Source organism: Dipodomys ordii, unplaced genomic scaffold (genome assembly GCF_000151885.1).
Source record: "Dipodomys ordii isolate 6190 unplaced genomic scaffold, Dord_2.0 Scaffold15, whole genome shotgun sequence".
Lineage (NCBI taxonomy): Eukaryota > Metazoa > Chordata > Mammalia > Rodentia > Heteromyidae > Dipodomys > Dipodomys ordii.
The window spans coordinates 3695989-3711377 of NW_012267231.1; the positions used below are offsets into that span (position 1 = coordinate 3695989).

A 15389-nucleotide genomic window follows, 5' to 3' on the forward strand; every position below is an offset into this window, starting at 1 on the left:
CCACAGAATCTGAGGAGCCAACAACACCCTCGATCAGGGATGGGGGGGGCAGGGGGAAGAACAGAAAAGGAAGGCTTCTAGAGGATTCTGTTTTGAAGAAAACGGGAAAATTCATCTCTCCTGATCTTGATCCCGCCATCCCAGAGACAAAGTAGTTGGCCCACCCCATTGCTCGAGCACGGGGAACCCATTTGCTTGGCCTGAATCTCCACTGCTCTGTCAGAACAAATAAAGCGCAATAGAATAGTGGTGGGAGAAAGCCCAGAAGGCCTAGCGTTGGGAAGAGACTGTCATTCGACGAGGAGAAGGAAAAGGAGAGCAGGATATATGTAACTTTTTTTTCCAGCTCATAAATTGAAGATGAAATCACCCTACAGAGCTGCCAGGGAAGCAATGCGCAGTAATCCTGCCCTCAGACAAAGCTCAAATGCCAAAGAGCCCTGACGGGGCAGACCTCTGCAGGGAGCAGGCCGCCCCGCACTATTCTGAGCACAGAGAGCCTCCGGCACGTCAGACGGGTCTCTCAGCTGAAGAATGTGCACATGAGGCTTGGTGGAGAACCAAACTCATCTACCTCCTCCGGTTGCTAAGGGATTTAAGCCCAGGTGCTTTGGAGCATACAACCTTTGACCTCCAGCATCCCAAAATACCCAGAGACTCCCAGAGCCTGAAGAGATTAAGTCCTAGCCTGACAACCCTGCCAGAAACCCACCAGGACATGGAGGGGAATGGGTGTTGCTGAAGATCCCATCCTTTGTAAGAGTGGGAAGAGAGCATGTCCTGACTTCTTCTGTCCTGGGCCAAGGCAGGGGATGGCTGACAAAACCATCTCAGCTTCTTGGTAATTCTGAGCCTCTTTTTCTCCAAGTGTGACAGCATCGTCAAAGAATACAGCCAGGTTCCACCGCCAGCCACGTCGAGAAAGATCGAATCCCCATTTCAGACCGGCTTGGTTATTCAATAAGGCAAGGCAAGCAGGCTGAGAGCGCGTGGAAATGCTGTATACTGATCACTCCTGACAACCCGGCCCCAGGGTTGGGTTCTACATGAGCCGAGGACCCAAGAGGATCTGACAGGAAGCTGGCAATACTCTGGGACAGGTCGAGTAGATAGCCAGTGGAAATGGCCATCATCATGACCAAAACTCCAAAACACCCATCCTGGGAATGAACCCAGGGCCCGGGGGACAGCTCCTCTCAGAGACTGCTGAGACAGGCGGCAAACACAGGCTCCCTAAGGTCACAAGATGAGTCAGTCGCCGACAAGTAATCTGTCTTTGCCTCCTTAAATTTTCCTACTTAGTGTGTTTGGACGGCTCAGAGATGGCTTTGTGCAAATAAACAAGCCTGTCCACGGTGGAATGGGTAGCACAGGCTGACCCTGGGTCATTTCCCCCCGCTCCTCCCCCTTATCGCTATCAAAAGCACCCCCTGCTCCCCAGCTGAACCAATTAACAGACCAAATACAGCAGCCTATTTCAAATGAAAGGCAAAGTTTTCATGCGAATGTCCATCTCCACATGCCCTTCAACTTTGGATCTTTTGCCATTCGGCCAGCGCCCCAGAAAACTCTAAGACGAAGACTTTGAGCCTTCTTTGCCTCCAGTGAGAGAAACTTTGCTCCCAGAAGCACCTCAGTCTCTCACGCTGGAGTCTGGGTTAGTCCTGTCACGTGAGTTCTGTTTTTTTCCAGGCAACCCAGAGGTGGGGATCCCTGAAGAGGAAGGAAGGGAGTAAAGGTGATGTGACTCCCATTTCCTATGGTAGGTGCTACGTTTAATTCCTTGATACACACCCAATTCATCAAAAAAATAGTTTTTAATGAGAATATTCCCTTCGGTGCCTATTTTGGCAGTTATCTATAGTAAAATTGGAATGACGCAGAGAAAACTGGCAGTGCCCCTGAACGAGAGTGACTCACAGACAGAAGTGCCGGCCCTCCGTTTCAGTAAACGGAAGTGAAAGTTGTCCTGACTTAATCATTATACATCATATACCAAATTATCACATGTTCCAAATTATCACACTCTGCCTCATGAATATGTATCATTATTATGTGTCAATTTTTTAAATCCTTTTGAATTTAATTAAGGACCTACTAATCTTTTTTTTTTTTTAATGAGCCTGCCATAGTCTAGACACTGGGCTAAAGCCTCCGGAGAATTAGCAAGATAAATATAGTTTGATTTGTGCCATGAAAAAGGAGAGAATAGAAAGAGAAGACATGTAGGCAGCACGTGTAAGGAGTGGAACAGAATGCATGTTAGGGAGACAATGAGCAGAATCCTGGAGCAGTGCTGAGGAGAAGAGTGTTCATCTCTCTCTCTCTCTGGGCCAGGTAGCACCAGGCTAGTTGAAGACCAGGCAGGAATATCAGGCCAGGGAGAAAGAGACCTGGGGACTGGATATGGCAGGCCATGTTGGTGGGGGGGGGAGGGTCCGGTCGTGGGGCCTGAACTCTGGGCCTGGGTGCTGTCCCTCCGCTCTTCAGCTCAAGGCTAGCGCTCTACCACTTGAGCCACAGCACCACTTCCGGCTTTTTTTCCTGCTGAGGAATCGAACCCAGGGCCTCATGCATGCAAGGCAAGGGCTCTACCAACTGAGCCACCTTCCCAGCCCCTCTTGATGGTTTTGAAGTCAAAGAAGACCCTGTTCGGTGGTGGTGGTGGGTCAAATGAAGGATGGGGATGGGAAAGTGTGCTGGCATAATGGGCAAGTGAAGGGGACCCCTGGAACAGCTGTGGTCCCTGAGGGGGAGGGCTGGCACAAGGCCACGGCGAGCCGGTGACATTGCCTCGCGCGTCCCCTGGTCTCTGCTGGAGCTGGAGCCTCTGCCATCAATCTTCCCCTGAGTACTGTCTGGAGATGGGAGGGCAGCTGCACGTCTATATTTAGAGAAGTGGAGCAGGTCTAATCTCCACACAGAGGAGGAGTCATGGTGACACCACACCGGCCACCTGCTCCCACCCAGGCAGCCTGGAATAACTCCATGAGCATTTGGAGAGTGATACTCAGCCGGACTGTTCACACTATTCCATCCTCTTCCCCAGAGACCCTCTCAAGCCCAGCAGGCCTGGCCTCCAGATGGAGCCGAGGAGAACGCATTGGGGTTTGCCGTGGTTTAGAGAAGGCGTCCACGGGAGAAGATGGGACAGGCGCCCAGGTATCCAACAGCATCGGGAGTAATGCCCAGGTGACCCTACCCTGAGAGAATCAAAGATCACAAAGTTCTGGCACTTTTGTTAATGTCTGCAAGAAGCTGAGAGGCAAATCTTGATGTGCACACTTGGAGAAATGTTATAGCTCCACTAAGAAAACACTTCCATTAAATGACTTGCCAAGGAATTGACTAGAGAAAAAAAAAAAAAAAGTACCTTGAAGGCCCTTCAGATCTGGGCACCTGGGTTCCTTAGCTTCTTGTTGGGAAAATGGTGATGAAGGGAGAGAAGCAGTCAGCGTTGGGAAAGAATTCACAAGCAGAGGGAATAGATACTTAGCACTGGGAGGAAGTAGCCGTTGGACTGAGGAGAAAGACTCCCCCTATCATTAAGCAAATTGCTCCATGGGTATGAGCCATTTAGAGGGTAAAAGAAATTTAAGCAAACTTTAACTGCTTATGATTGTCTTACATATGGTGGTTTTAGAAATAAAACGCTGCAAATAGGCTATGTGAGATACTCCAGTGGTGCTTTAAAAGCTCAAGCTCTTGGATTCGGCAGGTCTTAAATCCCAGCTCTTTCACTTAAATCCCAGCAGGTTACTTAACTTCTTTCAACTTCTATCTGTTTTTCCTGTAAATCTGGGGACAGTAATAGCCCTGCTTTGTACAGAAGAGGCTCAAACGGGATCATGCAGGCAAGAGCCGAGCACAAGGCTGGGCACCTCATAAACATCATGGCAGCACCATACAATCACTACTATAAAAAAAAAAAAAACATACGCACACAAAATCCCTTCTCTTCTGTGGCTTTAGTTTGGCATGTGGCTAAAGATCAGACAGGCCGCAGTATCCCTGAGGCCCGCAGATGCTTGCTCTTCTTGTTGGGAGCACACCATCCATTAATCTTGACTAATTCCCATTTCCCTGCGGCTTCTGGATCAGCTCTGAACTGGAATTTGACTCCATTTGTAGGAGGAAAAGAAAGCAACCAAGATGGTCATTCGTGGAGGTCTCTGAGAGGTGGGGTTCCTGTGCTGGGAGCCTTTGTTCCCAATCCTAGCACAAGTGGGAAAAAAATAAAAACCTAAGCAGATTGGGAAGGACCAGGAATGGAGGGACCTGGGATCTGGTAGACTCAAGGTTAGTTCGATAGCACAGAGGAAATGAGTGGACAGGCCCAGCAAACTCCACACAGACTTCTCATGACACACATGCTTACAGCATCAGATTAGAAGAGGCCTTCCCAACAGGACAGGAAGATAGAAGCTTCCTTGATCGGTAACCCAAGACCGGGTGGAGACTCAGAGATGCCAGCAGTAATGGCCGGTACCCAATGAGAAAAAGGAGACTTACCCCAAGTGCCACGTAACCACACCAGACACAAGAGGCTGGAAGACAAACTCTGATTTCCACAGACCCTCTGGCTCTCCCTCAGCTTGTTAGCACTCAGTTCTACCTCAGGAGCATCAGGCTAGGGTGTGAAAACCCAACGTGAACCAAGGAATCAAGAATCTTCCCTAGCGTCCCCCATGAGACACTCGCGTTTAGTTGCTGTTCCCCGACACGACTGGACTAATATAAAATAGAAGTTTCGTGTCTGATAGACAAAGGTCCCCTGATGGAACATAGTTGTATCCTACTGTGCAATGAATTTCCACTCTAGAAGAGAATGCTTCAGAAATGAAATATATAGAACATTGTCCCCTTGAAATGGTGGTCTTTCAGGAAAAAAAAATAGTTTCCTAACAAGATTTGGACTGAATTATACTATGCAACCATCTTCAGATCTTCCTAACTTGTAGGTTTCAGAAAAAGGTTCTGCTAAGTCTTACAAACATGAAACCTATGGTACTTTGTTTAACCCAGGACCTTCCCCATTTATTTGATGAGAACTTTTTTTTTTTCCTTGCTGGCTGAGATGTAATGTATTTCACTCCGGGAAAGGCCGGCGTCGAGAGCCGCAGGTGAGAATGGATGATAATGGCCCAACTGTGGTGACCCAGAAGAAATATAATCAGGTGGAACATGAGCCTAAGATGGATGTGAAGATGCTGAAAAACATCATAGCTGGGCATGGAAATGCTCCTTGCCAAATGACCCCATAGATCTGAGAAATTGGCCGACTTCCTTCTAATATTCTTTCAAGGCCCTTACTGAGCCACTTCCCTAAATGATGGATCTTCATGGTCCTGAATGTCTCTAAAGTCTTTATGTAAAGCCATCTGCCTCCTGACCCGGTGATTCACTCCACACTAGCCAACAGTGGCTGACAGAACATTCTCCCATCATTAAAAAAAAAAAAATACATATCAAGACCAGCATACAACCATGATGGACTATTCTAAAGCCCAGAACTCTTATCTTCAGTGTAACTTTTTCATTCTGTAGAGAACGTGTCATTTCCAAATCATCACTTGAGTGCTATACTCCCAGATTGCTGTTCACAAAAGGGATAGACCAGAAGGCTCCAGGAAAAATAAAATAAGCCACGTGCCAGTGAAAGTCCGTGAGACTCTTATCTCCAATGAACTACCAGAAAACTGGAAGTGGTGCCGTGGCTCAGGTGGTAGACGCTTGCCTTGAGCTGGAGAGCTAAGGGACAGCGCCCAGGCCCAGAGTTCAGGCCCATGACCAACAATTAATTAATTAAAAAACGGAAAGGAAACAGGACTTTATGAGTCTGAAAGAGAGGGCTACAGATCTCAACTTCATCATTCCCTGCCACACTTTGGCCTCTTTCTCTGATATTGAGGCCAGTAATGGATTGCTTCCGAGCTGCTTGGGAGGATAAGAGGGAAGAACTCACAGGTGGATCTGGACGCAAACTGAGATGAAATGAAAGTTATTGTCCCTTGTCTGGAATTCCTCGTCATCAAACAGGAGGAGATGGAGGCCGGGCCTCCACCTCCATCCCCCCCACCCACCCACCTGTTACAAAGCAGGTAGAGAAGCAATAAGGAGATGTTTGGTACCTGACTATCCGGGTGTGCCTTCGTGAATAAGGAGTAATGACCTTGAAAAGCAGTTCCATCGCTCCATTAATCCCTAGCATGGCTGCCGTAGTTACTGCGAGAGACAAAAAAAAAAAAAAAAAAAAGCACAGTAGTTATCACCATGAGGGGAGGAGTTCCAACAACTTGGGATTGATTCCTTTAAAACTCTCAAGAGATTTGCTAGCAACATACCAGGGGAAGAATGGGTTCTTCAGGCTTTGAAAGTTAGGAGTGTAGGAAAATTTTCCTTTCTGCCCAACTGGATGATTATAAACATGCAGTCATGGACCGATTGCAGCTTGGGCCAACTCCTCTGAAGAGAAGAGCTGTTCAGAACACTTGCCAGAGCAGTCAGTAGGAGCTAGCAATTCACCAAAGAGATAGAAACCCCAGGCCCTGTGAACGCTGCTTACCTGCCATCGATGAAGTCAATGTATCGAGAGTGATGGGCTCATTTTTAATACTTTAACTTGAGTCAGTTGATTGGTATCCTAAATGCATGTTTGAAATAGGAGCAGCCAAATGGCTGGACCTTCCTGATACCCACAGGCAAATCCCGGGGTTTCTCAGGAGCTCCAGCTGAAGATAATTGTTTTTTCTCCTAGATATCTAGAATCATAAGATATCCTCAGGAAGGCAAGTCATTCAACCTAATTATTCTGTAGGAAACCATAGCTATTTCAGATCTTTGTGGTGCTGGCAAGCTCTAAATGAGGATATCATACCTTCTGGCTACTCATTAATGAATGTTGTCCTCTTTTCCTTTATTAGAAATAGGTTGTTCCCATACAGTAGTTTCTCTTAAAGCCTCTCTGGTTTTCTGACCAGGGTGCCTGAGCTTAGTGTGATCCAGGAGTCAAGGATCTGTCGTATTATTTTTTTTATTTTTTTTTGGGGGGGGGGTCCAGTCGTGGGGCCTGAACTCTGGGCCTGGGCGCTGTCCCTCAGCTCTTCAGCTCAAGGCTAGTGCTCTACCACTTGAGCCACAGCGCCACTTCCGGCTTTTTTCTTTTTGCTTATGTGGTGCTGAGGAATCGAATCCAGGGCCTCAGGCATGCAAGGCAAGTGCTCTACCACTGAGACACCTTTCCAGCCCGGAACACCATCTCTTTACAAGCCTTTTGCCCAGTTACAGATGCACCAATGGGAATCAAGTTATTTTAGTCATCCTTGTGAAACTAGATAAAACTGATTTGTTGATTTGCCACCTGTTAGGTACTCCTCCTAATACTTCAAAAGATTAGAGAAAACAACATGGCAGGAAAGGGGAACCTAGCAATTAAAGAGACCACGTGCTAGTCTGACTGGTAAACCTGATCTTACTAATTCCTTCTATCCAGTCAACGAGCTTTACTGTGGGCTGACTTAAGTTCACCAGAAGTCCTAATCTCCATTACATAAAGAAGTAATTAAATTAAAATAAGGTCATAATCTAATCTGACTTGTGTCCTTAAAAAAAAAAAAGGGGAAATACAGACACAAAAAGAGACACTACTGGGAATGAGAGGTGACATTGTCCAAAAAGAAATGTAATCTTTACCTGACATGTAAAGGTAACCCCTCTGTACACCACCTTTATAATAACAATAAGCTAGGCTCTGGTGGCTCATGCATGTAATCCTATTGACTCAGAGGCTGAGCTCAGATAATGATGGTTCAAAGCCAGCCTGGTCAGAAAAGTCCATGAGACTCTTATCTCCAATAAACTACTCGGAAAAAGCAGGAAGTGGAGCTGTGGCTCAAGTGGTAGAGTGCTAACCTTGAGCAAAAGAAGTTCAGGAACAGTACCCAGGCTCAGAGTTCTAGCTCCTGGACTAGCAAAAATTATAGACAGACAGACAGACATAGACTAACAATGAAAAATGTTTGAGACATCAGATGGAAACTCTTCTGTATATCACCTTTATAATAATAATTTTTTAAAGATATCAGAGATGCACAATGGAGGAGAAAAGACCGTGTGAAAGCACAGGGAAATGCAGCCATCTTCCTAAAGCTAAGGAGAGAGAGGTCTCTCAAAGCAGAAAGCAAATCCATGAATATCTCGATCCAGACTTCCAGCCTCCTGCATTATTAGAGAATGTATCCCTGCTATAATTTTATGAAGGAAAAAAACCGAGATTAAGCAGGTTAAGTGCTCATGTTGTATGACTCGTAAGAAAGTCCCAAGAGTCAAACTCAGGTCTTTCTGGCTGTAAGCCCGTTTTCTTTTCCCCAGAGAGTTTTATTACATAGAAATAATTCTCAATAAAAAGGGAGGCTCAGAATTTAAAAAGAAAAAAAACAAATGAAAAACCTGAGCTCATTATGTGTGAAGTAGATGGTGTAGAATCCAATCTATTAATAAAAGTGATCTCCATATGGAGCAGAATGAGTTTACGAGTTAGACACTTGGCCCTCATGGCTTTTTTACCTGCATCCATTAAAACCATCTCTTCACTCTTTTAAGCTGCTTTTGTCATTTTTTCTTAATTATAAAATTGTGGGTATAAAGTACAGAGCTGTTAAGATAATTAGAAATAATTCTTAATCAGGAGATGGAAAATAAGTATGAGTCTACCTGCAGTGATCCTGGTAGCTACCTGAAGGGCTTTCTGAAAGGATTATGAGATTTTTTTTAAAGAAAAAAGCCAGGTACCAGAGGCTCACACCTGTAATCCTAGCAACCCAGGAGGCTAAGATCTAAGGACCACAGTTCCAAGCCAGCTCAGGCAGGAAGGTCTGTGAGACACTAATCTCCAATTAACTACCAAAAAGCCAGAAGTGGAGCTGGAACTCTAGTGGTAGAGCATTAGCCATTAGACATAGATAAAAAAAATACTCAGGGACAGTGCCCAGGCCCTGAGTTCAAGCTTCAGGGACACGGACACTCACACACACACACACACACACACACACACACACACACACGAATAGTAAATAATGAAAAGGGGTGACACTGACCAAGATGCATTGTACTCATAAATTGGCATGCTGAACTGGAACCCCTTGGTACTACTACTTAATTATAATTATATAACTATAATTATTATTATTACTAAGAGTAGTATAAGAGTAGTACAAGACATAAACCAATGAGTAGTTTCAGGGATCTAGTAAGGAGCTTCCTACCATGTCATTCTTGACATAGGTAACACATAACACTATATCTCAGATATGATAAAGACTGCAAAAAGTCTGCCCCTCTCCTGCATAGATCTTCTTTACCTGAACATGCTAACAGAGAAATCTAGAATGTTCTAACATGTGACTCCCAGGTAAACCCAATATTGAAGTCTCTCTCTAGGCATTGTCTCATGAGTTCTACCTAGCTAAGGAGGAGATGGAAAAAAAAAAAAAACTCTCCCCTCCTCAGCGTCTGCTGCTACCAGGTTCCTTTAGTTTTCTGAATGGGACCATATTTAGTCTCTGCCCCCTGGCCCTTATTCCTCTTTGACCCCCACCAGCTTCCAGGTGTGCCAGCCCAGGTTCAGACACAACCCCAGAGGAGCAGGGTGATGCGGACACTCACCACTGGAGGCAGAAACACGCAGAACCCAGAGGTAGTGAAGGAGGTGGTAGCTGTGAGCCAGGCTTTTCCTGGCCAGAATCAACGTCACATCGAGCGCTTCTAAGTCCAGTGCTTTCTGTCCGAACTTTTTATCTAGGGACACAAAAGCATGTCTCTTAATGGAGTTGCATGTCCACTCTGCAGACTGTGTCACGTGTGGAGTGGAGGAAGGGGAGGAGGAGGAGGAGGAGGGGAACTGCAGGCTAAACGAGGAACATGCTGCAAAACACGGCCCCGCCGCAGAGGCACGGACCCAAAGAGCTCATTCTGGCCGCGCACACACACGCCTATGCGGAGGCCAGTGGTTTTGTGACTCCCCAGCCATTAGAGCGGCAGGTGGCAGGTGTTCCTGGTCATTCTCCTATATGAGCGCCAGTCCCACGTCTTCCTCTGAGGATGCTAGGATGGAGAATACTTGGGGTGTGGGGGGGGGTGTTGAGATTACTATCCCACATTGAATATAGGTATGGAAATGTCACAACAAAACCCCCTTGTACAACTAGTACGTGTTAATAAAGAAGACATGTAAATACCCCCAGAAGAAAATTTACCAAAAAAAAAAAAAACACTTAAGTATCACAAATACAATGAGTGGGTCTGGGGTGCGGCTCAAAAGGTAGAGTACTTGCTGAGCAAACAATGGACTCTGAGTTCAAACCCCAATGTTGTGAAGGAAGAAAAGAAAGGAGGGAGGGAGGGAGGATGGAAGGAGGGAGGAAGGAAGGAAGGAAGGAAGGAAGGAAAAAAGGAAGGAAGGAAGGAAGGAAGGAAGGAAGGAAGGAAGGAAGGAAGGAAGGAAGGAAAGAAGGAAAGAAGGAAAGAAGGAAAGAAGGAAAGAAGGAAGTTTTACTTTAAAAAATAAAGATCATTTCAGGTAGAAATGGGTAAATCAAAATATATCCTAGAAGTATCACTGTGACTCAAAGTGGTAGAGCCTTGAGCAAAAGAGCTCAGGGACAGGGCCTGAGTCCTGAGTTCAAACTCCATGACCAACAACAAACAGCAAAAAAAAAAATCCTAACCTAGGCTTTTCCAGTTTTATCTCTGGGTCAAAGGGTACCAGCAGAGATTGTAACTAAACTTGCATTTCCATCATCAGAAAATAAATAGCTACCCTCCTCCACCCATGAGTAGCTGAACTCATTTCTATTCTGCTCAGGTGAACCCCTGGCAACGTGAATGTCACCATCAAGGACAGTAACCTCTTCATGGTGACCTAATTGTTACAAAAGCAACGTCAAAAATCAGTAACCTGGAAATCACTGCCCGCGTCCCTCTTATCTCTTCCCCCGTGAAACCCCTATGAATCTCGATGATCAGGCCCCTGTCCCTCACATACTAAGCCCACGACAGGCTACACCTCATTTCATCTTCACAGCAATCCTACAGCTGAGTACTGTATCTCCATTTTATGCACCGAGGCTCAATGGGGAAGAAACTAAAATCACTTGAAAATAACCTGCCTGAGCTCACTCGGCGAGTAGGTGTCAGGCCCGACTTCCAAGAGTAGGCTGTTGATGGATGCCGTATCAGATCTCTACCATCTTTTCCTCGAGCTCCCTTGGCCCACTCCACTTTGCTGACTTTCTCCTGTTCTTCAAGTTTCAGCTCAAATGTCACTTTCTCTCTAGCCTGGCATCTTAGAGTAGCATCGGTCTTTCTTGAAGGGATCCACTACAGTCTGCTAGGATCTAGTTCAGAAGCTGTCAACTTGTTGGCTTGTCCCACTTGGAACAGCGTCTCCCTGCAGGCTGGTTCCCTAATTCTGTCTGGGTTTCCTGTGATGTAATGCATCCACTGGGACTTCCTGTTTCTCAGTGGTTACCTGTGGAGGGGTAGAGGGACTCAAGACAATAACACTGAAAGGGTGCCCCAGAGCTTTGCCTCCAGGTTACAAGCTCCACAGCCAATGGATATAGCAAAGGCCCACCTGTCCAGACGGTCTCCATTTCTGGCATGAGCTCTCTGTGACTCAATGCACAACTTGAGCTTCGCTGGGAGGACCACTTCACATTAGCTGCCTGGTTTGAACCGTGCTCCTCCGGGAAGTTGCCAGACCCCAGGGTGATGTTTCATGGTTCCCCGTAGGGGTAAGTAGAGAGTATGAAGGTCTCCCCTCTCCTCCCCTCGGGAAGGGCTGCTTCTAAGGGTTAAGCAAATGGTGGGCCTCCCCAAATATTTGTATCCACCCAGAACCTAAGAATGTTACCTTACGTAGAAATGGTCTTTGTGCAGTGAGTTAGTTAAATCTGAGGGTACACAAAATAGGATGAGCTCTAAATCTAACTATAGTAGATTCTTTTTTTTGTGGGGGTGGAGGGGAGTAAATGGGTTTATTCATGTTACAGTGGATTCTTGTAATCTATAGCTGTATGGTTCCAAGAAGGCTACCACTGAGAAAGAAAAAAAAACCACTAATGGCAATGATGTACAGAGTTCTAAAATTACTCTTATTTGCCCAAATCATACACAGTGTTGAGATATCTATCCATCTATCTATCTATCTATCTATCTATCTATCTATCTATCTATCTATCTATCTATCTATATCAACTCTAGATTAGTATATTTATTTATTTATTTATATATATAATTGTCATCCACATTCATACTTCTCACCCAAAACTAGATCTTACTTCCTGATCTTTATTTTGAATACTATTGATCTGTGATTGATTATTTTTTCCCCCAAACATCACCTGATTTCCCATCAAAGACAGGTACCTTTCAACAGATCTCCAATGTTTACTTAATTGCTTCAATTAAGCACATTCCATGGCCTTGGAACTTTTACTTTATGTTGGGGAGCACCATTTCCTTCACAAGGGGGGGTGTATTTTCACCAGATGAAAGGCAGAGAGCTCAGTAGATGAACTGTGGCGGTAGATGAACCACCGTCAGCAGATTGACACAGCTTACACACAGCTGGACGGGACTGGCTGAGAGCTGGCCCACCCCAACCGAGCCTCCAGCCCAAGGCCTGTGTCTCTGAGGACTGACATACTGGGTTTCAAGGACTTGAGCTGTGATGTCTCACCTCATGGACTTTCTTTTATCTGTATCTTTCTTCTGCTTCACCTGGTGGACACCACGTGTCATGAGTCACCAAGCAAGGTGGGCTCGCTGCATTCCTGCCCCTCCAGGAAGAGGAGAGGCGCACAAAGCACTCCAAGTGAGGCAGAGATGGGTGTGACGCACCCACAAGCCCCAGGGAACGCCAAGGCTTGTGGCCACCAGCTACTACAGGAGGACAACTGACTCCTGAGAGCCTTGACCAGGGGTCTGTGTGGCCAGTACGTTAACCTTGAGCCTGCGGCCTTCAGAACACAGGTGAGAACGCACGCCGTGCCTCTCCGTCTGGGGCAGTTTGTGATGGGGGCGCTAGGAGGCTCATCCCCGCACACCGGCCTTGTGTGTCCATGTGCTTTGTTTCTTTCTACAGGGATGAGCACTGCAGGGGGGTGCGCCTCCTCGTTCCCCCCATCGTCCACATGTGTTGTGACCCCTGGCCTTGGATTGGGTGACATCTAGGTCAACAATGCAATTCTTCTCCCAGGCTGCCCATCCCGGCTGGCTGCCCTTCCGCATCACCGCGACGCCCCTGGGCCATTGTCCGGGTCTGGGGTGTGGTTACCTCGCAAACCGACTTTGGCCAGCAGCCGGAGGAGCGGCAGGAGGACATCGTAGTCAGGGTCTGGGGTCCGCGCTGTGTCCACCAAGACGCGCAGCAGGGCCTCGCTGCCGCCCTTGCTGATCATGTAGTGGATCCGCCGGTCTGTGCCTGCCAGGCAAGCACAGGAGAGATGAGCCTCGAGCGACCGCAGCTGCCGTCCTTCCGGCTGACCTCAGACCCGGTGGCCAGAGACAGGGAGGAAGGTTGCTTCGTTTCACCCCCAGAAACCAAAACTGGGGAGCTCCATAATAGATTTGAACCTAGGTATATTTACCTCCAGCTGCTGTAACAAACTGTGGGATCCATATCCTAAAGAGCCTACAGAACCTTTATTGATGCATGCACATGCATACATATGCACATGCATATGTGCATGTGTGTATAAAGACATAGATGCATTTCTATGTAAGCACATGCATGTAAATAAATACGCATGTATGCATTTCTACATATCATGTCCATCTAAGTACACATGCATGTATTTATGTGTACATGTGCATATGAATACATTCACATGTGTTTCTGTGTATACATGTGCCCATATATGTAGAAATGCATGGGCAGCTTACATGTCATCAAATACTTAATATCCTTCTGCTGTAGAACTGAATCATGACAAACAGGAACTGGAAAGCTAGTTTATTGAGAATAATTTTGCCGACGGGGGAATGATTTCCTAATGCCGGCCGTTCTACTTGAGGAGACCTCCACAGACCCGTGCGATCACTGAGTGTGCAGACAACAAACCACAGAAAAGCCACCCCGCTTCCAGCTGCCCCTGCCGCTGCGGTCACTGTGGAGCAGATGCGGAGACGGCAAACCCCCAGCGCCCCCAGCCTCGTCTGTTCCAGGCGGCATGACCTCTAGGGGAAAACGTTGCCTGGTGATTCTCACACAGGACCCTTGGCCCACCACAGCCGACACCACCCTGGATCCCCATGGGATCAGCTGGACGTGCAGCTACTCACCGACAGAGAGCAGATCGCCAAGGACCTGGAGGATGGCCAGGACGGACACCTTGTCAGAGGAGGTCTGCAATAGGAACATGGGCGGCCATGTTACGAAGGATCCAAGAGGCAGGAGGTGGGGTCGGGGTGTGCGGGGAAGAGGTGGGGTGGCTGGGAGTGTGCAGGGGGGAGGTGGGGTGGTGGAAGATGTACAGGGGGGAGGTAGGGCTATGCTTCCACAGAGAAGGGCTATCCGTGCCAGCAGGAGGATGGATGGCCATGGGAAGCTTTCCTTGAACAATAGCGATCAGTGGGTGGGCTCACTCAGATGGAGTTTCAGGAGCTAGGCTCCTCTCTCTCTCTCTCTCTCTCTAGTCATTACCATTCCTCTGGTCTGTGCTATAGTAATATCTGCCAGGTTCACAAAATAATAAGTACCCATGATTGATGCCGACACCAAACATAATTTTGTGGGTCCAGGTGGCCCAAACCCTAGGTTTGTTTTTGCAGACTTGGATTGTTTTCATTTCAGTAGGGCAGGAACAAAAACTCACCAAAAAATGTGTTGATGCAAACACTTGCTCAGTAAACAAGGTGATTCTTTTATTCTTTCCTTCTTTTTTAAACTTCTCAAGCAGAGGCCCCTGGGTGGTACCAATTTATGACGGTGCCCTGAAGCACCCTTGTGATGCCTGCTGCCCTATGCCTTGTACAACGCAGGCCCCTGAGCTCAGAAAGCCAGAGGACCTGCAGAATTCCTTCAGATAATCCGCAGAGTAGAGCAGGAAGTACAACCGAGACCAGCTTCCTCGGGCAGAGGCCTAGCCTGACCGGGGAGGCACCGGAAGGCATCTCTTGTGTATTATTTCAGGCACCAGTTCTCATCTTACCATCAGTGAGATGTACACTGGCTAGGCAAAGAGGCCATCTTTCTAAATTCCCAAATCCCTGTCACCCCATAGCCACTGTCTTGTATACCTGCAACAAATGGAGCCTTTGCATCCCTTGGCCTATGGAAAGAAAGCTGGACACAGCATCCATGAGAAGCCCTGAAACTGATCTATACT

General features: G+C 47.0%; 1 protein-coding gene across 1 annotated transcript in view; it reads right to left on the minus strand.

Moving 5' to 3' along the window:
• Agbl1 (ATP/GTP binding protein-like 1) overlaps positions 1-14398 on the minus strand; it is a 361783-nt gene extending 347385 nt beyond the window's left edge. The window contains exons 1-4 of the mRNA XM_013011882.1: positions 14344-14398; positions 13337-13483; positions 9664-9795; positions 6132-6225 (exon numbers count right to left, since the gene is read on the minus strand). Coding sequence (XP_012867336.1) covers positions 6132-6225; positions 9664-9795; positions 13337-13460 — 350 coding nt within the window. The 5' untranslated portion in view covers positions 13461-13483; positions 14344-14398. The remainder of the gene's footprint in view (positions 1-6131; positions 6226-9663; positions 9796-13336; positions 13484-14343) is intronic.
• Positions 14399-15389: the final 991 nt, after the last annotated feature.